The sequence below is a fragment of the Aplysia californica genome, unplaced genomic scaffold (genome assembly GCF_000002075.1).
Source record: "Aplysia californica isolate F4 #8 unplaced genomic scaffold, AplCal3.0 scaffold00437, whole genome shotgun sequence".
NCBI lineage: Eukaryota > Metazoa > Mollusca > Gastropoda > Aplysiida > Aplysiidae > Aplysia > Aplysia californica.
This window is the reverse complement of record NW_004797707.1, coordinates 450,905-475,645: the sequence shown is the minus strand read 5'-3', so window position 1 is coordinate 475,645 and position 24,741 is coordinate 450,905. Positions and strand designations below refer to the sequence as shown.

Below are 24,741 nucleotides of genomic sequence, written 5' to 3'. Positions count from 1 at the left end.
AATACGATATCAAACTTGGCCACAAAATTCACAAAGAGATTTTTTAAAGAAAAATTAGTAACCTAATAACAATTACTTAAATAATTGCTTTAAAAAACATGGAACAATTCAGCTTACGGTTTAAAATCAGAAGCACAAGTGAATGAAAACTTGAAATTAATTTACTTGAACTCTTACATTTCTCTCTCAATATTAAAAAATTGAACACATCCGTGCTGAAAACAGCCTCAGTTAAACTGGTTTAAAGAAAGTCAACCCTCATCTCAACTGAAGTGGAGGGGAAATCATTACTATGGGGTTTTTCTCTAAATAATGAAGGTTATGCAATAGTGTTCAAAATGAGTATAGCAGCTGGCTAATTTGTTGTGCAGCAAAAATAAGTAATTGACAAAGTAGTTAGAGATAAATTCCTTGTCACTACGTTGTTTAATGAAAGAGTGAAGAAGCTCTATGTTATAGAGAAAAAAAAAAAAAAAAAAAAGAAACAATGAAAGAACGAGTAAACATTGAGTTGTAGAGCAGCTACGACATGAAAGAAAAATTTTGACACATGGACAGCTACGACATGAAGGAGGACAATGACACATGGACAGGTATTGCCATGTGGACTGGAAGGTAGTTTGTTGGCGCCCATGACGAGTGACGCTCTACCTTGACAACCACAACGCGCCACAACTTGGCACGTGACAAACACTGAAACATCTACAGAGCTAACGATCAAACATTCAAGACTTTGATGACGGCTAGTACCTGACACTTAAAGCACTCATGCACTGAGGAACTGGACCACTAGGATTAAACAAAGATAGTAAATAACAAGATGGGCCACTCAGCCAAAAAAGTGTCCGCAGGAAGTATGCTCTTTGCTTCAGATGGCGCTGCAGTCTGTTTTGAAGCTCTCTTTCGTTTTTCCAGAAGAAGAATAGGAATAGCACCTCCTTGCGTGCGCAGATCGACTGCTGTTCATCAGCAGTTCGGGTACGTTCAGTGCGGAGTTTTAGGTTTTTAAAATTTTAATGACCTCTCGCCTTTCATTCTAAAGTCAAATTAAACGAAGAAAAACCATCACCCTTTCCTCCGGAAGAGGTTTTTTGTCAGCGTAACCATTTTAAAAAAGCGTTCTTCCGAAATTTATCCCAAAACTTGTTAGTTTCACTTTGATTTTTTAAAACTCAAGTAGGGTAACTCTGTTCGCAAAGAGTGCGCTTTTGTGAAGAGGGCGCCACCAAATTTTGAGGACACTTTTTAATTGGCTCAAAGAGAGAAGTGGCCCCTCTTGTTATGTACTATCTTTGGATTAAATCTACAGATTACATATATACAGAAATACAGATCTTCCCCCCCCCCCCCCCCACCTCCTCCCTCCACTCGCACAGTCTGATATCCTGCATTTTGAATTAAGTCTACTGACTTCAAACTAGTCCCAAATAAACTCAAGATGGAAAATACCTACGACACAGAAGGAAAACAGAGTAAATATTATACTTCCATTTTTGGACCATAATGGTTCGCTAACAGAAGCAAAGAAGTTCACAGAAGAAAACATTCTTTTTGGAAACCTTCTTGCCAACCTCAAAACATTTTCTTCTTGTTGCACAGCAACTTTTGAGAGTTTGTTTTTGTTTTTGTAAAGTGTTTTACTGCGCTCGCAACTGCATAGGTCATATGAGTGCGCGGGACACACCTAATATTTTTAGTTGGTAGAAAATTTTGAATTTTGCCCGGGTGGCGGCCGAAGCCTACTTTTATCGATTTTAGACCACCAAGGGATCTTTAACGTGCGCAACTTGCACACGGCTTTTGAGAGTAATGATCTACGGTTTGATACGAATAATAATTTTTTCTTTTAAAATGAAACACATTCAATTCCCTTCGAAGAAATTATTGTTGGTCAATGATGACAGATTTGAGACTAACACTACCTGACTGATATCAGTACCACTAAAGTTAAAACAGACAATAAAAGCACTAAAATTAAAACTAGGAACTATGCAATTAGTTTTTCGGAGCCTGAAACTTTTGACAAAAGCCAGCGCAGAGACAAAAGTTTGGTCGGGGTCAACAATTGTCACCAACAAAACTTAAAGAAAAGACTTTCATTTCCCTCTAAGATAAATCTCAAGACAGTTTTGATGTCAAGCAGTAAAGAAAACTGTTTTTTAAATTTATTTGGAACAAAAATTTAAGGCTCCAAAAGTAGACTGACAGGAATCTCAATTATCATATAACTGTATTTTTTTTCTTTTATTTTTAGTAAAGCAACATTTAAATTCTAATATTGAAGCAGGATATTTCTAAACAGATGCAAGAACAATTTTAAGACACAGACATACAAATCCGTTTAGATATAGATAATATGTTTTAGGGCATTCCGCCAAAACATTGAGCACATAAAACGGACAGGTAAGAAGGGGCCAAGCATGAAACAGGTGGGCCTCCCTACAAGGTGGGCAACACACAACAGACAACAGACAACAATACCTGTCTCTGAAACAAAGAAAAAGACGGGCAGTTTTCATATCACGTGGTCAGTGAAAAAAACACAAGAACACACAAGCCTCGCTAAACACAGGAGGCAAAACGAAGAACACAAGTGCCATTTATTTACACAACATAACATATTATTATAGTCATTCTGAAAACACCACATCCATTCTTCATTCTACTCTGCAATATTTTTTACAATAAATTTTCCTACACTTAGGCACGATATCCAAATCCATGATTTTTTTTTTTTTGCATGAGCTTTAGATTTTAAAGTTTAGCCGCTTCACAACGTATGAAAAAACCCAACAAAACAGGCTGTGGGTATCAGAGCAAAATGCTACCGAATGCCTGTTGACAGTATCTGCATTATACCACAACAGGGATGTATATATTTATATATATATATATATATATATAAAATTCTACTATTAAAACAAAACAATAGATCTCAAACCATCAAAAAACAAACTATCTTCAACTTCACAGCTGTTATAACAAAAGTTGTACTGAGCTCACTAGCAAAAATGAGAAAAGCCAAGGAGACAGCGGCACGTAACACATTCATCGTGACCAGGATGAAAAACTGCGTTTGACGAACAACCACAACATCGCCTGGGTCAGCTGACCTCAGCTCTCGACAATAGGAACATTCAAACACAATCATTTATTTGTATCGTTTGGAAAGGCAGGGCCTCACTTAAGGCAAGGCTGAATAATATAATTGAACAGCAGAGCTTGGCTGTGGAACCTACAGCTAAACCTGTTCAAACAGCCCCTTGACCTGTCTAAGACTGTCCCCGTGGTTTTATGCACCCCGCATAAGTTAGCAAAATTTGATCATTTTTTGCATAATTTCTTAATATTTTCCTTTAGTAGGCTATTCTTTTTAAAATTAACAGAATCGCATAATTTCACATTTTTGGGCTCATTTTGCATAATTTCAGAATTTTTCTCGCATAAAACGACGGGGACAGCTAAGACAACCACTTCCTACTTTGTGTGTGTTTTTTAAAATATTCTTATGGCAGTGTCCGTGAGGACCACCTGTCTAAGAAGATCATGTTTCTCCTCAGCAAAGGGTGGTTGTCTTAAACAGGTTCGACTGTATTTTACTACTGCTAAATGAATCAGCAGTTTACGGCGACCAACTGGTCCCAGAGACCTACATTTGACCGTATTTGGAGTCCCAGAAGGATCTCAAACAGGCCTCTCAAACCCAATCTCAGGCCCTTAGAAAACCCGGCCCTAATTATGTCATAACTCCACAGACGAAGTAAGAAACTGTAGCAAGTGGAGAGAGCACTAGGTCAGAGTGGTCTGTGCACAGCGCCTCCTGGTGGATGTTACCTGGCTTCAGGTTACCCCAGTCTGGATCTTCCTCGTCTTCCTTCTTCTGGGCAACTTCCCTACAACAGGCACAGAGTAAATAGTTCTTTTGTTAGTGAGAGTTTTACGGCACTTGCAAGAAAAATTGATCACACAGTCGCTGAAGATTAGAGGTGTAACTTGAGAGTAATGCAGAAAGAAAAGGAGTAATGAGGACAATAGATGTTTGATAGGAAAGAAGGAGCAAACCACATCAAAGCACCCGCCAACTACCCACACAGGGAAAACAGTGGAGTCAAGATTTTTTAAAAATATGAATGTAAAAGTTCATCCGTGTGTATACATGTGAATGAGTGTGTGTGTGTGTGTGTGTGTGTGTGTGTTTGTGTGTGTGTGTGTACGTGTGTGGATGTGTGTGGATGTGTGAGTGAATGAGGGTAGAACCACACAAAAGAAGACCTATGCTCTGATATGCATGGAAAAAAATGCTTTATCATTTTTCTTTCAGTTCCTATTCTTTATTCTTTATATCCCTTCCACTGGGTATAGTGCTCTGCTTTAAAAACTTTACCTGTTTCAAATGGGACGATAAAAAAACCCATATTAAATAAAAACTATGGAGTGATGGAGAGAGAGGAAGAGAGAAAGAGAGAGAGAGAGAGAGAGAGAGAGAGAGAGAGAGAGAGAGAGAGAGAGAGAAAGAGGGGAGGATGGGCAGGAGCGAAAGAATCATTATTGGAACCATGTTCAATATCTGGATATTAAATGCATCAACCACTTTCCTAGTAGAAATACACTATAAAATATATTGTAATTTATCATTTTTGCTCTGACATACAGATAAAAAAATGTTTATCGTCTTCTTTGAGTCCCTCTTCTTTTTCCTTTATCTCCCTTCCACTGGGATTGTGATTAATCAACCACAATCACTGACCTACTAATTCCTCTCAGTCCAGATTTGCCCCTAACAGGCAGGGTCAGATCTCAAAGCCCGCATCCTAAATAATCTAAATTGTGTAGACCATCAATAATTTATTTATACAGGAACCCGCCATCCATGTCCAGATGCTGGTTCAGCCCTAAATTGTGTTGATGAGGACGTAAAAACACATATTTAAAGAACAAGCGACTGACCTGTGCTTGAGCAGGGCCCTGTAGTCCAACTGCGAGTCCTTGGGATCTAAACAAACACATCACAAATGTCACGTTACAACACCACGCGGTGGACATATCTCCCCCCCCCCCCCCCCCCCCCCCCCACCGACAGCTATAAGTCATGTACCGTCCTGGTACAATGGTTGCACTGAAACATCATCCAGCCTGCCTAGCTAAATGCACTATATCGCAACCCCAGTGCTTTCTTGTCGTATCTCCATTTTTAATAACAGTGAAAACAGCTCATTACAAAGAGTGAGCTTTAGAAGATATCACATTTTCACTGTTTTAAAATATGGAGATACGACAAGAAAGCATTGAGGTCGCGAGGCGTTAAACAAGCTGCCTACACTACATTCCCTAGGTGCGGAGTAGATGTGAAACGTGCTGACAAAATTAGTTATTTCTTGCAATCCACAAATGAAGATATTGGCCAGAAATCAACACTAGGGTGAAATTTGCAAGATTTCTTTTGATGCTGTGTATTCTTTAAGTATAACATGCCTTTCATTATTTCATACTTATAAATTGTAAAAAATTCACCTGTTAATGCGATGTATCTATTTCCATCAGGCTTGAATCCGAGAAGTAACTCATTTTGTCAGCACACTTTACAAATAATAACATTCAAGTAAAAGAATATGAGAGGAACAAAAGCGTCTAGCCTACTCTTAACCAACAAAATGTCTATTGGAATAACTTATACAAAATCATTCTTCGTGCATATAATTAAAATCTTTGAATACAAAATCATTCAAGATGTGAGCTGAGATTAACACTGCTCCAGCTGTATTTCTCAATTCTTATAATTCAGAATATAAAAGCTCTGTGGAAAATAGTTTCCATTTGCTTTCCAAAATTCATGATCAATTTTATGATGCCATAGCAAGTTTGAAAATAGAAAGGGGATGTGGGTACAAATTATAGTGTCTTTCTGAACTTCACATAGCCTTTTGTGAATTGAAAAGATGAAAAACTCGGAAGACATTAAGCAGCTGATGAGAAATACAGATGAATCAACTTGCTCTCTCTTCACAAACTAATGAACGTGCAAAAACTAGAGAAAGTAAGAATACAAATAGTGCTAGTTGCTAGCTCTGTTGTGGACAGGCAAGTAATGTGCAAATAAAAAACATGGCAACCAAGTAGTAACATAATAAAACAAAAGAAAACAAAACAAAAAAAGAAAGAATGAAAACAGAAAAAGGTTACAGAAAGTTAGGTTCATTATAGAGTAAAGTGCATTCTAAAAGAGAGGTGTTACATCATATTCAGTCAAACTTTCCAGGCAAACATTCTGGACTGATTATGTGTAAAACAAGCAAGAAAAAGATAAAAAAGATGTCTTCCTCTTTACGGAATCTTTTAACAAATATTTCAATCAAGCATTGTACTGTGAACAAAGCACAGACATGTTTTGACTGAATATGATAGTGACATTGCCATACAGAAATACTCCTGTTACAACAGCAGTTGTGAGAGTAGTACTTCTGGTTGGCAAGATATCCAAATGACAGACAAACTGAACTTACCAAATTCTACGGACAGATTGATGAGGAGCTTTACCAAAGATAGCACTACGCGCGGAGCGCTTGTCCAACTTGAAGAAAAATCTTGTTGAGGTGCAACTCGTTAATTTGATCATTTTCCCGAAAGACTTCCACAACAAAATAAAAACGCAAAATGAAAATAAATGTAAAGTGTCCATCACAGTAACCGACACCTAGTTGTCTTAAGCCGCATTCGTGCCATTGAGTACCGTCTTGAATCATCAAATAAATTGCAGGGAAACAGCTGTTTAGATGACAGGCCACATTTCTGCAGCTTTTCTGAACATTAGAATCCACCGCAAAAAAGTCTGAATGCAGTTCTTTTGCTCAGAACAAAACCTTATGTATCATAAACACAAACACTTCAACAAAATGTTTTTGAAAAAAGCTCTAGATGGTTATCTAAATTATGGGTTTCATCAAGATCTAAAACATTTTCTGGAAATTAAAAACCTGTTGAAGTTACATCCACAGGGCTACTGCACATATATACAGTTATCAAACAAAATATTTTAAAAGCCAGTTCACTTGCAATGTCCAGGATCCAAGAAAGTGGGACCCCTAAAATAATAACTAAATAGGGTTTTAGAAAAAAGAGGACAAGCATCAAAACTTGAGATGGCATTGTTGAAAAAAGGAATCAAATTAAGTGTTATTAAGATCAAAATGCAGCATGCATGCATACAAAGACTAATTGTGTCAAAAATCTATGGGCAAATAAAGGTAATGTTCTCTTTTATGTTTCTAGTTTTTCGATCAATGCAACCATTGTAGTATGTCCCAGTGAGATAGCTGCTCCTCCCAAACAGCATACAAAACCAAGGACACGACTGACCTCTCATCAATATAGCAGAAATGCTGAACAAAATCAAGGCATGTAATTTAAAAAAAATAGATTTAATGAATAATTACAGTCCTCCTGAAATCTACATTCCACTGAAGGTAATTACATATCAGATACCGAGCTACACTAAATGTAAACTTATGAAAACAGATCAATACTACAAAATTAGAAAGCTGTGAAATTCTTAAAATGTATAGATACTTAATAAGATCTGAAGTTTGTTCTGAAGGACATAACTTATATTCTCACACTGACATTGATAATTTCATGCGAATGGAAAAGAGATCTCACAATATACAAGAATAGGAGGAATACGACACAGCCAAATCTTGAGATTTGCAGGCCTTGAGGAACCAAACTCCAAGGAGCAGTTGATGAATGGAGGAGGAACAGCGAGGGAACAATGGAAGGAAAGAGGAGGCATGATGGAGGAACAAAGGAGGAACGACAGAGGGACAAGGGAGGAATGGCTGAGGGACAAAGGAGGAATGGTGGAGGGACAGAGGAGCAATGGCTGAGGGACAGAGGAGGAATGGCTGAGGGACAGAGGAGGAATGGCTGAGGGACAAAGGAGGAATGGCGGAGGATCACAGAAGGGGAGAGGTCAGGGAGGCAGACGACACAAAAAGCCCAAGTACAAAAAAAAACCCACTGAGGAAGGACAAGGAAATTACTCATGAAGACCCAGACACTGGCACACACTGAGAACTGTCGCAGCAGACCGGACCACAGACTGTAAAATGGCGCTCCGACAACTTAGACAAAAGTTACGGGAGTGAGGAAAGGAGAATTGTAGCAAAGTGGGATACAAAAAACCCAAACGACACTCTCCTTAGAGACGGAGAGAAAGGATGACGATAATAGCTCCACAATCTTTTTCTCCGATCGACTCACCTTTGATGAACACACTGAAGGTGGCTGTGTCGGTGATGGCCCCCTCAGACTCCACGATGACCGTGTACTTGGCCTCGTCTGTCAGACGTGACCTCTTGATGGACAGAGTGGACGAGTTGCCCGAAGTCCTGATGGTCACACGTGAGTCGTCCTTGAGCTCACGAGGTCCGCGGTAAAACTTGATGGCAGGCGTGGGCTTGCCCTTGGGGTCAACGGACACGGTCACTTTGAGGTCATCACCTTAAGGGAGGGGAAACAAACAAATACATTAACGCAAAAACTTATCTTATTTAGTTTTTGTAAGAGTTTTACGGCACTTGCAACACAATAAAGTCATATAAGCGCCAAAGATTTAGAGGTGTTACAAGAGAGTAACAAACATAAAAAAGAAAGAGGGGAGATAAGGACGATAGTTGATTGATAGGAAAGAAGGCGCAAACCACACCAGAGCACCCGCCAATCACCCATAAGCTTACCTTATGTATCAAAGCTTCATTTTTTAATATTCAGAACAAGTGTGCAAACAAAGCCTGTGTCAAAGATCTACACAAAATGTAAAGTGTGCTTACAAAATGAGTTACTTCTCGGATTCAAGAATTATAGGTGAAGTTTTTATAAATTATAAGCATGAAATAATAAAAGGTATGTTACACTTAAAGAATAAGGCATCAAAAGAAAACTTGCAAATTTAACCCTAGTGTCGATTTTTGGCCAATATCTTCATTTGTGGATTGCAAGAAGCAACTCATTCTGTAAGCACGGCTCACAAATAGAGTAAAAATGATATGACACTGTGCCCTATACATGGAAAACTGACACAAAAAATATATAATTTCTTGAATTATCTTGACAACTTTTTTAAAATCCAGAAAAAGATCTTTTACTGAAAATCTAAACTTTAAAAAACTTACAACCTTCACCAATCAGAGATCATTATTGTTGAAGCTTCACCAATCAGAGATCATTATTGTAGAAGCTTCACCAATCAGAGATCATTAATTATTGTAGAAGGATTGTGTGATGCACCACCAATAGAAAGGTAAAAAAGAAAAAAAAAGCTACTTCCAAAATATTTTCTTTATTTACCAAGTCATCTCCCTGCACAACAAAACCTCTGTCTGTGGAGTAATGGTTAGGCTCCTCTCCTCATACATAGGAAATGAGTTTGATTCCCACACAAGGAAGCTTATTCTATCGATTAATTCTGTATTTCCATTTTGACGCCAAGTTCCACTGAACCCACTCAGGTTCTGACTGACACTGTCAAAGCGACCTGTCTTCTACATCAGTGTGTGCCAAACTGGGCAACAGCACCCACAAGAGGGCTTTTTGGAGAGTTTGGTGGGTGGTGGGGATCATCGAGATGGTGAAGGTTTTATGTAATGCCCCGCTTGGAAATACATATACATGTTGGTTGGTAGTATGAGAATTTAAGCCTCTTAAATGTGACAAAAGTGGCCGCTAGCTATAAAAAGATTGACAAGCACTGTTCTGAATAACATAAAAGATGTATATAGAGGCATTAAGCAATCAACCAAATAGTAATTAATATCAAGTCAAAAATGAAGGAAAAATTTGAATCTCTTTTTACAGTCTGCATTTGATCAGAAGGAAAGCGATGTGAGCACACGTACCTTCCATGACCACCTGGTTCTGTGGCTTGTCCTTCAGGGCTGGACCCTCGCCGATGGCCATGATTGGTTTCTTGTCCTGCCAATACAAAGTTGGCCAATGTTAAAGAGATTACAAAATAGGACAATGTAAGAGAGAATACCAAATAGGACAATACAAATAGGACAATGTCAAACAGAATAAAAAATTGGACAATGTCAAAGGGAATACAAAATAGGACAATACAAATGTTAGAGAGAATACAAAATAGGACAATGTCAGAGAGAGAATACTAAATAGGACAATGTCAGAGAGACAATACAAAATAGGACAATGTTAGAGAGAAAATACAAAATAGGACAATGTTAGAGAGAGAATACAAAATAGGACAATGTTAGAGAGAATACAAAATAGGTCAATGTTAGAGAGAATACAAAATAGGTCAATGTTAGAGAGAATACAAAATAGGTCAATGTTAGAGAGAATACAAAATAGGACAATGTTAGAGAGAATACAAAATAGGACAATGTTAGAGAGAATACAAAATAGGTCAATGTTAGAGAGAATACAAAATAGGTCAATGTTAGAGAGAATACAAAATAGGACAATGTTAGAGAGAAAATACAAAATAGGACAATGTTAGAGAGAGAATACAAAATAGGACAATACAAAATAGGACAATTTTAGAGAGAGAATACAAAATAGGACAATTCAAAATAGGACAATTTTGGAGAGAGAATACAAAATAGGACAATACAAAATAGGACAATTTTAGAGAGAGAATACAAAATAGGACAATACAAAATAGGACAATGTCAGAGAGGATACAAAATAGGACAAAATGGTCCTACAAAATAGGACAAAATGGTCCTACAAAAGCCTTACCTTGGAAAAGTCCATGCTGCCTTTACCTGAAAGAGAAAACAAATGACACAGTCAGTTTCTGAAACAGTTCATCAAAACATAACAATGAAAACTGGAAAAATAAAAGTAAATCAACCTAACTTCAACAAGCCTAGAAGTACCCAACTCATCAAGAGGATTACGCTATTGAATCATCTCCATTTACTCCTCATCAGTTCAGCGAGAGTAAAAAGATTTCAAGAATCATAACTCTGCAGTTCATTTCACCTCAGTTAACTCCTCCATTTAAAAAAAAGGCCGCGTGTAGTTTGGCCAACGTTTCAGAAAAAGCACGGGACCAATAAATCATAAGCCATTAAGAATTAGACTGTGTTGGGCACATATCCTAATTCTCACGCAAAAGAAATGTTGAAATAAATTTTTAAAATTTAAAATAAAATAAACATTTCTTTTGCTATTCACAAGAGAAATTCTCTTTTCCTCTCTTGCAGATTACTGAAATTTGCAACCACCCTCCCCATAAATCCACACTGGGTTAAATTGTCCTCAGATGTAAATTTTTGTTCCGATTCAGAACCAAAAGCAGAAAATATCCGATTCAGAAACCCAACGACAAAGCTTCAAAGATATCTGCAATAGGGAGTGTGTATCATAGCTCCATTTGTGTTTCATCATTTCACAAACTCAGTTGCAGAGAGATATAATACAAAGAGCTGTGAAAAAAAAAAGGGATTTCTCAATTGCTGCTAATCCAAATAACATTAACCACAATGAGAAATAAACGACAATGAACAGAGCTTCCACAGAATGTTATAATAACATTCAAACAAAACGTTACAATAATATTCCCACAGACTGTTACAATAACATTTGTACAGAACGTTAAATTAACAATTACGCAGAATGTTACAAAAACATTTACATTGAATGTTACTGTAACATCTGTACAGAATGTTAAAATAACAATTACACTGAATGTTACAATAACATTTACACTAAATGTTACATTAACATTTGTACAGAATGTTAAAATAACATTTCCACTGAATGTTACAATAACATTTACACTAAATGTTACAATAACATTTGTACAGACTGAATGTTAAAATAACATTTAGACTGAATGTTACGATAACATTTGTACAGAATGTTAAAATAACATTTCCACTGAATGTTAAAATAACATTTCCACTGAATGTTACAATAACATCTATACTGAATGTTACACTGTGTACAACGAACAGACAGACAAAGACAACAGATGGATACGGGCGACATATTTAGCACAAAGACATGTGAACGGCTACAGTCAGTGAAGCTACAGGTGGTACAAAAATAAGACGATAAACGATACAGTGGCCAATTAGGCAAGCTACGGGTGGTACGAAAATAAGACGATACATAAACGATACAGAGGCCAATTAGGCAAACTGCAGTGAGTTAAACGTCAATACGGACCACATGTTTACTAAAGCTGACTGCTCAGTACAACATGGTGAATATATGTATACGACAAAACAAAACAGTGTGGGAACAGCAACTACAAAGCTACTCAGCGATCTGGTTCAAAAAGGGAATTACTAATTATAACCCCTTTTGGGATGGGTAACACCCAAAAACACTTGGAAACATTTTTTTACCCTCACAGAGCAGCGCTGAAGATTTCACTTCCTTCTGACAACAAGGAGGGAAATACTTACCAGACAACATAGCCTGTGCAATTAGCCACGGCACTCTTCCGGAAAAGTGGTCCCGGCCTAACTCCATAGAAATTTATTCACAAAATCAGAAACAAACACGGAAGTCGAGTTAAAAAGCTGACTGATTTGCCAGGATGAAAAGGCCACCGGTAAATTTGTAGAAAAGGTCCAAACCCATTTTAGACTATTTTTTGGCACTATGTTAACGTTTTTTAGTGTGTTCTTTTGGCACTATGTTAACGTTTTTTAGTGTGTTGAGAACAATTTTGGTACTAAAAACTGTCACAAACCGTTATTTTTTGTGAATTTAGCAAGGGGGAGACCCCCCTGCACCCCCTCCCACCTTCCATATTTTTTAAAGCGACTTCCGTTTTTGTTTCCGATTGTGTACATAAAGTAGAAATTTCTATGAGTTCGTCCGGGACCACTTCTCACGAATAGAACCTTAGCCACTTTAGGCTTGCTACCAGTAGGCCTACCATGTCTTGTATTGTAATTAAACAAACACACTTACCTCCAGTAACTTTGCCCCCCTCTGAAGACACAGCAGCTTACAGTAACAGTTCAAATAAACTAGTCAAAAATCACAGCAAACATAAAGGTTGCAGCAGTTTGATTTTTGGTATAGATACAGGAAAAATCTTTTTACAAGTAAATGTACAGTGGAGTCTGCATAAACCAAACACACTTAATTTTAAAAAACAGTGGTAAACAGAAACAAAATAAAATTCCTGGCTTTTTTTCCCCTTACATTTGAGGAACCTGTCTAAACAAAAAAAAACTGGCTAAATTAAAGAAAATCAAGCGACTCCTGCTGATTTTGGTTTGAGCAGGTTCCACTATAATTTTACATCTTTTTCTACACCTGGTGTCAGGAGTAGGGTGTGATACTATTGAACATTAATCTTCATGAAAACGGAACAAAAAAGTATGTTTCTTCTCCTAGTGACTAAATGACAAAAGAATCTACATTCTTAAATAAATGAGCAGAATTCTAACCCTAATGATATCTTTTCTAAAGGGTTTTTTTTTTAAACCCATGGAATCAGTTCAGACAAGGAGCATTAAGAATAAAAAAACAACTAATTAATTACTTACGCCACTTCATGTACATTTTTGTATTTGAAAACACTTCGATTCCGATCAAAATCCTCCATTTTGCTCTCAACTCATCTCATAGAAACCATCTCCCACTTTATCCTATCTTCAACTTGTATAAGAGTTATAAGATCCCAAATAGAATTGTGAGGCAGCGTGGTGGAATCAGGCTCTCGTCAAAATAATCAAAGTGAAGAAACTTGCATTTTTCCGCAGGTTTGTACATTTTTATCAAATTTATGTTTTTGGCCCAACACCTTTCACGTCCTTTAAAGAACTCATTTCTGTGTGGATTTTTCTGCAAAACGTTAATTAAAGGCACAAAAAATGTAAATTTTCAGTTACCACGGACTCTTAAACTAAGGAAATAACTTATCTTTGGCGGACATTTTCTCACTAATTTTACCTCTGAAAACAGGTGACCCCCACCTCCTTCTTTCGCAAATATCTCGACTTGTATTCAAGATAAATGGACATTTTTTTCATCCAACTAAAGATAAGTAAACAAGTTTTAAGATGATACCAATAACTCTACAGCACAAAAATTGACGAGAGCCTGATTCCACCACGCTGCCTCACAATTGCTTATGCCCAATCCAGTATGGCAGGCCTATGCCATGTCTTGTCTAGTTTACAGTACACACCCTACTCGACACAAAGTAGGTATACCCAGGAACTCCCACGAGAGGAGCGCAACCTTTATGTAGATTCATGCCCAAAAAGACAGGCCAAAGGCAGGATGCCCAATGAGGCAAAGTCTCCAGACACTCACGACATCCTCCTGGCAGACACAAACGAATCAGTGCAGTACCTGCTGAGTACGGCATGCCGCCAGAGAAAGACAAAGACAGAGGAGGAGGAGAAGGAGGAGGGGGGAGGAGGAGGAGAAGGAGGAGGGGGAGGAGGAGGAGAACGAGGAGGCATGCCCAAGGGAGGGTGTGCAGATAAAGCACCAACATGCTTGGGCAAACATCAAACAGAACAGAGAGAACTTCCAAACTCCTAGAGGGCGACATGCTTGCATGATGAGACACATACAGCAAGATCGGATACAGAACAAAATGCATTGAGAACAGACCCTTTTCAAGGAATATAATCTCTTCCAAGATTGTTTTCCCCAAAACGATTTTAATGTAAAATGTGCTTGAAAGCACAGAACTGAGATTGTCACTTTTACTGACCGATAGCTTTAAGTGGAAAGCTACTTTTGATAATACGGTACTTGAAATTCTAAAACAGAGATGGACCATGCATTTAGGAGAAGGATAATTAAACAATACATATCCCGTGTTAATGCTGAAAGAGACAAATTATTCACAAGCTGTGCTATATGTATATTTATTACACAAAAGTCACAATAGACTTAAAATTAATGTACTTAACAAGTAGCCTACTGTTTAGTCGTCATAGCCAAACTGTATATTATACATGGTCCACTTTGTAAAAATCTGGAGTAAAAAAAATACATGGACTTTCTGCCAACTGGAATGCACATTCCAGAGTTGACAACGTGGCTCTCCCCAAAAAAAGTCTCAATCAAACGTTTAGGAGTCTGTCCTTGTCACAAATAACCGCTCGCACCCAGCTCAGGGCTATTTTCCAGCCTCGGCGTCTCTGCTCACCTTCATCCGCGTCATCCAAGTCGTAGGGTCCGGTGCGGTCTTCGTCCGCCTCATAACCCGCATCTTCATCATCCTGATCCTTGAGGTTATCTTAGCAAAAGTCAACACAAAACTCCAGACTCAGAAGGGAGGGGCAAGCAACCAGGGGCAGGGTGGGGTCAAATCAACAAACGGCAAATACATGACTGTATGCTGGCAAGAAATACACACAGCATCTTCTACATACATGACACAGTACATAGAACAGCACTCTCAAGGAAGACTAGGACAAAGAAATACTGCACTTCAGCATTATGCTTAAAAGCTGTCTAGATGATTACACATGATCATTCCCTAATGTCTATCAAGACTGCTTTTCCACTAAGCAAGAGAAACGAGAGTAAATATCGTAAATGCATCAATCAGGCCTACAACATGAGAGTATGACACCCCCTTAAAACATACACTAAAGGGCAGAAATGGCTACCTGGATCTTTTATCTTAATCTGATAAGTATGGCATGAGGATGAAAAAACTGGCCTTTCACCAAGTTTTCTCATTCTTTCATCTGGATAAGTAAGGAAGGGTGCCTTAATTTTTTGACACACAGCCTGCTCAGGCCTCAATAAATTTGAAGCCTTCGGATATTAAGACTTTATGTTAGTTAGACCATCACCATGCCAGGCTTGATGAACTGTGACTTACAGTCCTAAATCTCAGACAGAAAGATCACCCTTTCTAATTTCTGAGCTGAACAAGCACGAAAGAACCATAACTTTGCTCTTATATTTTCTACCGAAGGTGTGATGTGACAGGGAAAAAGAAACGGCTGTTGGAGAAAGTCATCTTCCTTCTTGGCAGAAAGGAACAGTGACTCAGCCAAGCATAAACAGTCCCAGGACACTATTTCATCCCATGCTCCAACTTCCAGATTGGGTGTCTGGAGTTGTTTTTTTTTTTCCAAAAGCCTTTCATTTGGCGGCAATGAATCCAAAAAGGCCTAATTATTAGGGAATACGAAAGTTAAAAGTCAAAGAGCAAAGTTGATGGCCTTGAACCATGCACAGATCCAGCATATTCTTGCAGAGAGAAAAGTTCAGAACTATAGTTCTCCAACCAAACCCATGTTGTTGTTATTGATCCAGCCAACCAAACCCATAAAACTCTTGACATTTGTATGTAGTATGAGTCTAAATTAATAAAAACAAATTTGCCTAATATTTTATACCTAGTGATAAATCTATTAAAGTACAAATTTTGAATTTTAAAAAGAATCAAGACTTACTAACTCTAATAAAATCTAATCTGCATATTTATGACAAAGGCAATAAAATTATTCTCAAACTTTCACTTAAGTCTTTATCAAGTCAAAATAGTAATCTAATTTTAGTGAGTGTTATCACGGTTAGTGATTAGTGCTATTCTATGAAAATATATATAGAAAAACTTAAAGCTATTCAGCTCCGCTTTGATTTGCAGCACAACAAATACCGGAGCATGTCATCTACCGTACACACAAGTTACCGTGTGTTAATGTGAAAAAACAGCTGACTTATTCTTATAGAGCTGATGTGAAGACAATGATGTGATTATAATAATTATCAACAGACAAAGCTACAACTAGTAGTAAGGTTATTTGCCTGAACACAATATACACGTCTTTATTAAGCCTGTTATTAGTTTGTCTAAAATGTTGGTATTAATGTATTACAATAAGTTAATGAGAGTATTCTCCTCTGCAAATGCATTAGTCATATTGTCAGACATTGATGGGTGAACTATTATTATTATTATCATCATTATTATTATTATTGTTATTATTACAGTAAGTAATACAAAAATCTATCTAATTCACATGATCTTTAATCTGGTATCAGATTCTTTGCAGTTTCATTTTTGACAAAGAGAAAAGAGGAGTTTGAAAATTGTGTGAAAAGCAAAGCCAAATTCAAGCATAGAAGTGGGAAGTGCAAAACATGGGTTGACTCCTTACAGTAAACAGATGTAAAGCTGTAAGTTGAATTTGATCAGACTGCAGAAAGCAACTTGTCTAACTTTGGTTAACCTTCTTTTGTAAGGCAGCAGATGTAAGCATATAAGCTCAACATTTTCCAACTGCTCACATCCACGATTTCAGTAAGATGTTTTTACACCCAAATAACATGATCCCTATTTTGTCCTATTTCAAACAACAACTTTCTCCTACAGTGGCAAAAGCAGAACCGCTGAAGCTGCTGGTTAAGTTCAGCTACAGAAGCAGCATATAGCATAAATATTCCTGCGTGAGAAATTACCAACTTCTCACAGGGGACAAAGAAAAGCTGAAACAAAGAGCTTTTGAGCTAACAACTGACAGTTAATGATAGCAGCGCTGAAAAGACCATTTCCAAAGTGCTTACACAGAGACGCAGTTGTGCAAGACTTTTTCGCGAAACAGAATATCAAAAACAGAAGATGGGCAAGTGCAAAAGCAGACCAGAAAAGCAAACACTCCTGAATGTTTCCCCAGACAGGGTTCCATTTTTACTGGCTACAGTACTCAAGTTGTTTCAGTCTATATTTCCCCATAAGAACCACACATAGTTGACGCCATGAGGAGAAAATTGTCTTCTGTCATCTATTTTAAAGTAGTCCACTGAGCAATACCTTATAGCATTCCAATCGGAACATCTGGTATATTTTTCCTATTTCTCTTAGCATAATGACAAACACGGAGACAAAAGGAGATTGTCATTTGCATGAAACGACTTGGTCATAATCAAAGATTGTCAAGCAAGAAAAAAAGCGAAATAAAGACAAGCAGATGCAAAAATCCCTTACCGTAAGCCATGTTAGTTCACAATTCAAAAACACGATGCAATTGTCAACGGCAAGCCCCATACCTTCTTCCAGCTCTTCCAAAATAGTCGTGGGTTTTTTGGTATACGCCTTCCCACCTTTGCCTTTCGGCGCTCTCTTGTTTGATGAATTCTCTTCGTCAGAGTCTGCGTCATCCTTAGCAGGTTTCCCTTTTTTCACATTTTTACCTCCCTTGTTGTTTTTTCCCACTCTACCTGCGTCATCCTCTCCGTCGACCACAATCGAAGGAGTGGCGTTTTTCTTCGCATCGTCTTTCTTCTGCACTGGAGGTTCTTCCACCTTCTTTGGCTCTTCAACTTTTTTCGGCTCTTCTGGTTTCTTCTTCGGTTCTTCCACCTTTTTGGGTTCTTCTGGTTTTTTCTTGGGTTCTTCAACCTTCTTGGGTTCTTCAACCTTCTTGGGTTCTTCAACCTTCTTGGGTTCTTCAACCTTCTTGGGTTCTTCCACCTTTTTGGGTTCTTCTGGTTTTTTCTTGGGTTCTTCAACCTTTTTCGGAGGTGGCTCCTCGATTTTAGGTGGTTCTTCCTTCGGCTTCACCTCCACTTGCTTCACCTCTTCAGCTACAAGTGGCAAGCCAGGGTCAAGGACAGATGGGGGGAGGGGAGGAGAAAAATCAAGCAAAATTCTAACTCTACGAAAAAGACACTGGTGGTCACAGCAAAAAAGAGATGAAAATCCTGCACAATCACTAAGGCAAAGAGCAAGACTTTGCTGCACAGCTAAAGGGCACTAGTGGAAAATGTCTCATACTCATATCAGGATCACAAAATCTCATACTCATATCAGGATCGCCAAAATCTCATACTCATATCAGGATCGCCAAAATCTCATACTCATATCAGGATCACCAAAATCTCATACTCATATCAGGATCGCCAAAATCTCATACTCATATCAGGATCACCAAAATCTCATACTCATATCAGGATCACCAAAATCTCATACTCATATCGGGATCGCCAAAATCTCATACTCATATCGGGATCACCGAGAACAAAACTGTACTACTGGGAGAAAAAACGCAGACAATAAATCACGAAAATCCCAGCACAGGGCAAAGTTCATCACTTCTATAGAAGTCGCTGCTAGTCCTGAAAAGCACTCAACACAGTTTGTGACAGCAGCATTAAAATCTGGTCTCCAAAAAACTCAGTCAACTCTAGCTAGGGAGAAAGACTTGAAGCCACCAGCAAGTTCATCAGAAAAGCAAATAGAAGAAATTTTTGCAAGCATAAAACAATTGCATATTCATCAGAGAGAGAGAGAGAGAGAGAGAGAGAGAGAGAGAAAGAGAGAGAGAGAGAGAAAGAGAGAGAGAGAGAAAGGGGGAGGGAGGGAGAGAGAGAGTAGATAGGGGAGGGGGAAAGACAGACAGTGCAATATCATATGTCTGTGCATACAAAAGACGACTACATGGCATGACATCTGAGACAGAGATTATCTAAGCTTGAACAGCTGAGTCAGCACAAAGACAAGACAATCTCTGACAGCTGTCTTCATTAACTGTGGGGTTCAAATACTGTTTCTGAAGAAAAGGGGGGCACATTTCCACGTCATTCCAAAAACGAAACTCCGACATTTCATTATGCTTTCCGCAAACCACAGCATATTCAAAATAAACTAAGTGCTCATTTGTGTGTGGAATTTCAAATTGCAATGCATACAAATACAAATTGCTTTCACATACTCCATTCCCAAAAATCTAAGGACATTTCAATTGGTTCTGATCAAATCTAGTTGCAATGGAATAGCTTCATTCACTCACAGCAGAGAAAGTGTACATATCTCTATCCTACTGCAATGCAAACACAGATGTCTGCCACCCAGCAAGACTCTAAAACAAACACACGAGACACCGGAACACTTCTCGTACTGTTCTACAGGCAAACATCATTTCTTCCACGTACTGTTCTACAGGCAAACATCATTTCTTCCCCGTACGGTTCTACAGGCAAACATCATCTCTTCCCCTGCAGCTGGGGACATCTCACATACAGGCACCACGTCAATTGTGCGAAAAAGACTATGGGATTCTCTAATATAATAATCTTTCACATACAACTCATGCTTGACACCCAGAAGCAATCTTCAGCCAAGTCCATCAAAAAGAAAAAGTTATGCTGCACTGCCAGCTTGAACTAGCAAAGTGACCTGAATTATATTCGACTATCAGAAAATATTCTCCTAAAAATTTGTATCCAGAGGAAGAAAGAAAAAAAATTAACAACATGAATTGTCATGAATATAATTCATGTTTTCGCATGACCAAAATTTTTACTGAATTCTGTAAATATCTAAAGAAGAGGCAACTCTTATTTGAATAAAACAACTGGTCACAATTTGTGCAACATCTGAATGGACTTGGCTGAAACGACCAAAATGTGTCACCACTGGCAATGACCCAAGGTGTTTGTTTGCCTCACAGCTATGATCAGCTTACACACACTTTTCAAAAGAGGAATTTTGAAATATGCTAGCTACAAGCAACTTTCTCCAACACCTGCACCTTCCCTCTCCTCAGTCATTCTCAAAACAGTTTTATCGAGACAGAGGGGTGCTAAGACAATTCAGACATAATATTTTCACACAAAATCATCACACATTTATTTCAAAGTTGGAGTACTTACGTGCATCTTCTTTCTGCAATACAAAGAACAAAGTAAACACATGTTAGTGTGAAACATCTCAAATATAAACCAATTTAGATTTCCAAAAGCAAGTAAAAGTACTACAAAATAAGAATGATATTTTTCAATATTTCAGCCTTACACACCTGAAGAGTGACAAAGTGACCTGATTTTTTTTACGATGAAAGAGAAAACTGTATAAAAAATCATGAAAGACATATCTAGGGGAAACCATTTTGAAAAATATTAACTCCTGGTTTCTGTCATGCTTTTAAATATTTTTTTTTTTAACTTGTGCTTCACACAAAACAACCAGGGTCATTTCTCTTGTTGAGTTCATAAGAAACTCACTCAGCAACAAAAGATGATAAAATTAATGAAGATAGATGATGTTGGGGTGTGTCCTACAAAAAAGACACATTGACCAACACAGAGCTGAATGAGAGGTGTCTGTTTGCAAAAAGTGGACAGAACTTGTTATGCCATTATGAATTGAAAACTATTAATGATGAAAAATGATAAATAGCATTTCTCTAGCACATACTCCCATTCAACAGCAAACACTACGAGTTTTACAATCTAGATTATTATCTCAACAGACCCCAGAATACCCAGTAACATTTTCCGTTTCCCAGGATGCATATAGACAAAGATACTATTTATCAGGTCTCTACACAAATAAACAGTCACAAATCTTTTTAAAATATTTTTTTTAACCAGGTTCTCTACACAAATAAATAGTCAAAATATCTTTTATTAAATATCTTTTTTTATCTAGGTTCTTTACACATATAAACAGTTACAATACCTTTTTAAAAAAAAATTTAACCTGGTTTTTTACACATATAAACAGTTACAATATCTTTATTTAATATCTTTTTTTTAAAAACCAGGTTCTTTACTCAAATAAAAAGTCACAATATCTTTTTAAAAAATCATTTTTAATCAGGTTCTCTACACAAATAAACAAAGTCACAATATCTTTTTTTAGACATTTTTTAAAACCAGATTTTCTACACAAATTTATAAAGCCACAATATCTTTTTTTTTTTTTTTTTTTAGCTATTTCGTATTTAATTTGTGAAATAATATCAAACAAATACATGACTTATACATAACGAACTGTCTGCTGACTCCACTGGCTACATCTACATACCATTGACTCTCGACAACTTACTTTTGTATTTTTGGCTCCATGTCTTACTTTCATGGGTGCTAGACGTTAGTTAAGCATAATGTGACACGTCCTTAATATTGGGTAAGATTGTTATTGTTCGACATTTTTTGTGTGGACAATCACTAGGAGGTTGCTGCTGATGCTGCTGTAATTGTCTCTTCTGAAGAAATATGGCAATGTACGTCCAGAAAGATGATGATGATGATGATGGATGATGATGATGATGATCACGATCATGATGATGATGACATTTTATATTGTTATGTTATTTTGTCTGAAATTCATACAAGATTCTCCCTCCTACTCTGCTTTCCAAACAATGATGATGATGATGGATGATGATGATCATCATCATGATCGTGATGATGCTAGTATACAGCGCTCATTTAGTTTTTCTCTCAGTTGCTCCTAAGGAAGCTCAAGAGGCGAAACGTTGAGCTGTGTCTATTAAACAAATTTTTAACATTTTATATTGTTATGTTATTTTGTGTGAAATTCAAACAAGACTCTCCCTCCTACTTTGCTTTCCAAAAAATGATTTTTTTTTTAAATTTATAAAAAAAAATATTTTGAATGTTCCTGATGAAGCCCGTTGAGGGCGAAACGTTGAACTTGTGATAACATTTTTGGAAATGCTGCCTGGTCTTAATCGTTTTAATATCTGGTTTATACAATGATGATGATGATTATTTTTTTTTTTCGTTTCCTTAATGGGCCTGACGGACTTCACGAAGAAATCTTCGAGCGAGAGCGAGGCTCTTTTTCGGCTCCATTGTCAATATGCTTAGCGGCACCTCCACTCGTCCAAATAACTCCATTCGAATTGCCTGATGATGATGATGATGATGATGATGATGATGATGATGATGAGGATGATGATGATGATGATGATGATGATGATGATGATGATGATGATGATGATGATAAAGATCTCTCCCCCACTTACTTTTTTGGACATTGTTCTAATTTCCATCTTGCTTTCTTCAATTTGCTGTTGCTGTTTCTCTTCAGGAAGCTCTGATTCAGAGAAAAAAAAAGAACAATGTCATGAAAGATTAGCGTGAGGCATCGTGGTGAAATCGGGCGCTCGTCAAGATAATGAAATCCTAGAAACGGGCATTGCTCTGTCAATTCCGTCATTTTTGTCGAATGTTTGTTTTTTGGCTCAACATCTTTTTGTCCTTTTAACAACACGTTCCATGTGAATTTTACTGAAAAACTTTGATTAAAGACTCAAAATATGTAAAATTTTAACTTTCAAGATCTCTCAAGCTATGAAGTCACCATACTTTGGCGGCCATTTTCTCATTAATTTTACCACTGAAACCTGGTGACCCCCCCTCTTCAACCGCAAATATCTAGACTTCAATTTTGAGATAGATAAACCCTCGAATCTATGCCACCTCTAGAGCTTACTTGTGTTGCAAGTGCTTCTCTTCATGAAGTTCAGATCCAAAGTTAGAAAAGAACAAAACAATGAAAGGCAAATGTGACCCATCGTAGAGAAATCAGGCGCTCGTCATAATAATGAAATCAGAGAAAACGGCGTTTTTCTTCCATTTGACCATTTTTTAAAAAATTATTTTTTTTGGCTCAACATCTTTTATGTCTATGTAAAATCATATTCCTGAAACGATTTTACTGAAAAACTTTCAGGTAACTTTCAGCTACTTTAATCAAGAATATCTCCATTTCTATTGAAGATAGATGGTTAATTTTTTCATTGAAAGCAAGACAAAGGACCAAGCTATAAGATAATTCAAATAACTCCATATGCCCAAAAATTTACGAGCGACTGATTTCACCGCGTCGTGACACAAATGTATTTATGCTTTGAAATCATCATGACAATAGTCTAATCAAAAGTAAACTCTTACTAAAATACTTTTTAAAGTTTTACCTTTGACCTGAAGGCTGGCCATGGAAGTTGCGGAGCCCCACTGGTTCTTGATCATCACGCCATACTCGCCGGAATCTTCCGGAAACACCTCGGAGATGTTGAGTTTGGCCACGCCCTTGTCGTAAGAGACAGCGTAGACATCGCCAGGCTTGATGGGCTTCTTGTCCTTCGTCCACTGGGTCTCCACGGGCTCCGTGCCGGTCAGCTTGGCCACAAACTCCACCTGGTCTCCGTCGTTGACCACTTTGGGCATCAGCTTCTGCGTGAACTTGGGCGCTTCTCCCTTGGGCTTGGGCTTCAGAGCTGGAAAAAAATTTTGGTTTTTTTTTGTTTTGGTAAATGTTTTACGGCACTCAAAACTGTATAAGGTCATATGGGCGCATGGGACACATTAAACTTTTTCAGCTGGTAGGAAATTTTGAATTTTGCCTGGGTGGCGGCTAAAGCCTACTCTTATCGATTTTAGACCAGCAAGGAATCTTTAACACGCGCGACTTGCACACTTGGTAAAAAATTTGAACATTTAAATGAAGGCATTTTTACGGTCCAATCAACACAATAAAGTTCATTTAGGAGGTGGGCTCTGACTCTGCCTGTCTGGGCTGACCTGGGATGAGAAGGATACAACATCCCAGGATGAAGGCAGAGTAAAATTTTACCATGTGTTTTCTGGAGTTCCTCAAAATGGAGTCTGTTTACGATAAGTGACATAGATCTGTACGTCGTGTTTTACTATCGTATCCATACGAAGTGGGGAACTCTGTGCCACCACTTTCAAAGAGGAAATTTACTCGTTAATCCGATCTGTATGCTTTGCATAGCAATCTGTCAAAATGATTTTTTGAGAAATACTGAATGTTTCAAAGAGATCTTCATACTAGAAGTATTCTAAAATGTGAAGATTACAACACCGAGGGTACAAAATGACACACACACAACAACAACAACACACACACACACACACACACACACACACACACACACACTCACACTCACACTCACATACACACACACACACACAAACTTGACTATCAATTCAGATCTGTAA

The 24,741-nt window shown here is 37.7% G+C and overlaps 1 protein-coding gene across 1 annotated transcript in view; it reads right to left on the bottom strand.

The window, feature by feature from the left end:
* The window catches only part of LOC101852563 (twitchin), a gene marked incomplete in the record, with an annotated part of 226,069 nt that overhangs the window by 117,785 nt on the left and 83,543 nt on the right, over positions 1 to 24,741 (bottom strand). Inside the window, 11 exon segments of the mRNA XM_013086125.2 lie at positions 2,482 to 2,487; positions 3,835 to 3,893; positions 4,948 to 4,993; positions 8,257 to 8,496; positions 9,891 to 9,966; positions 10,753 to 10,778; positions 15,152 to 15,241; positions 18,013 to 18,549; positions 20,617 to 20,629; positions 22,740 to 22,810; positions 23,694 to 23,996. Of these exon segments, the coding sequence (XP_012941579.1) occupies positions 2,482 to 2,487; positions 3,835 to 3,893; positions 4,948 to 4,993; positions 8,257 to 8,496; positions 9,891 to 9,966; positions 10,753 to 10,778; positions 15,152 to 15,241; positions 18,013 to 18,549; positions 20,617 to 20,629; positions 22,740 to 22,810; positions 23,694 to 23,996 (1,467 nt within the window).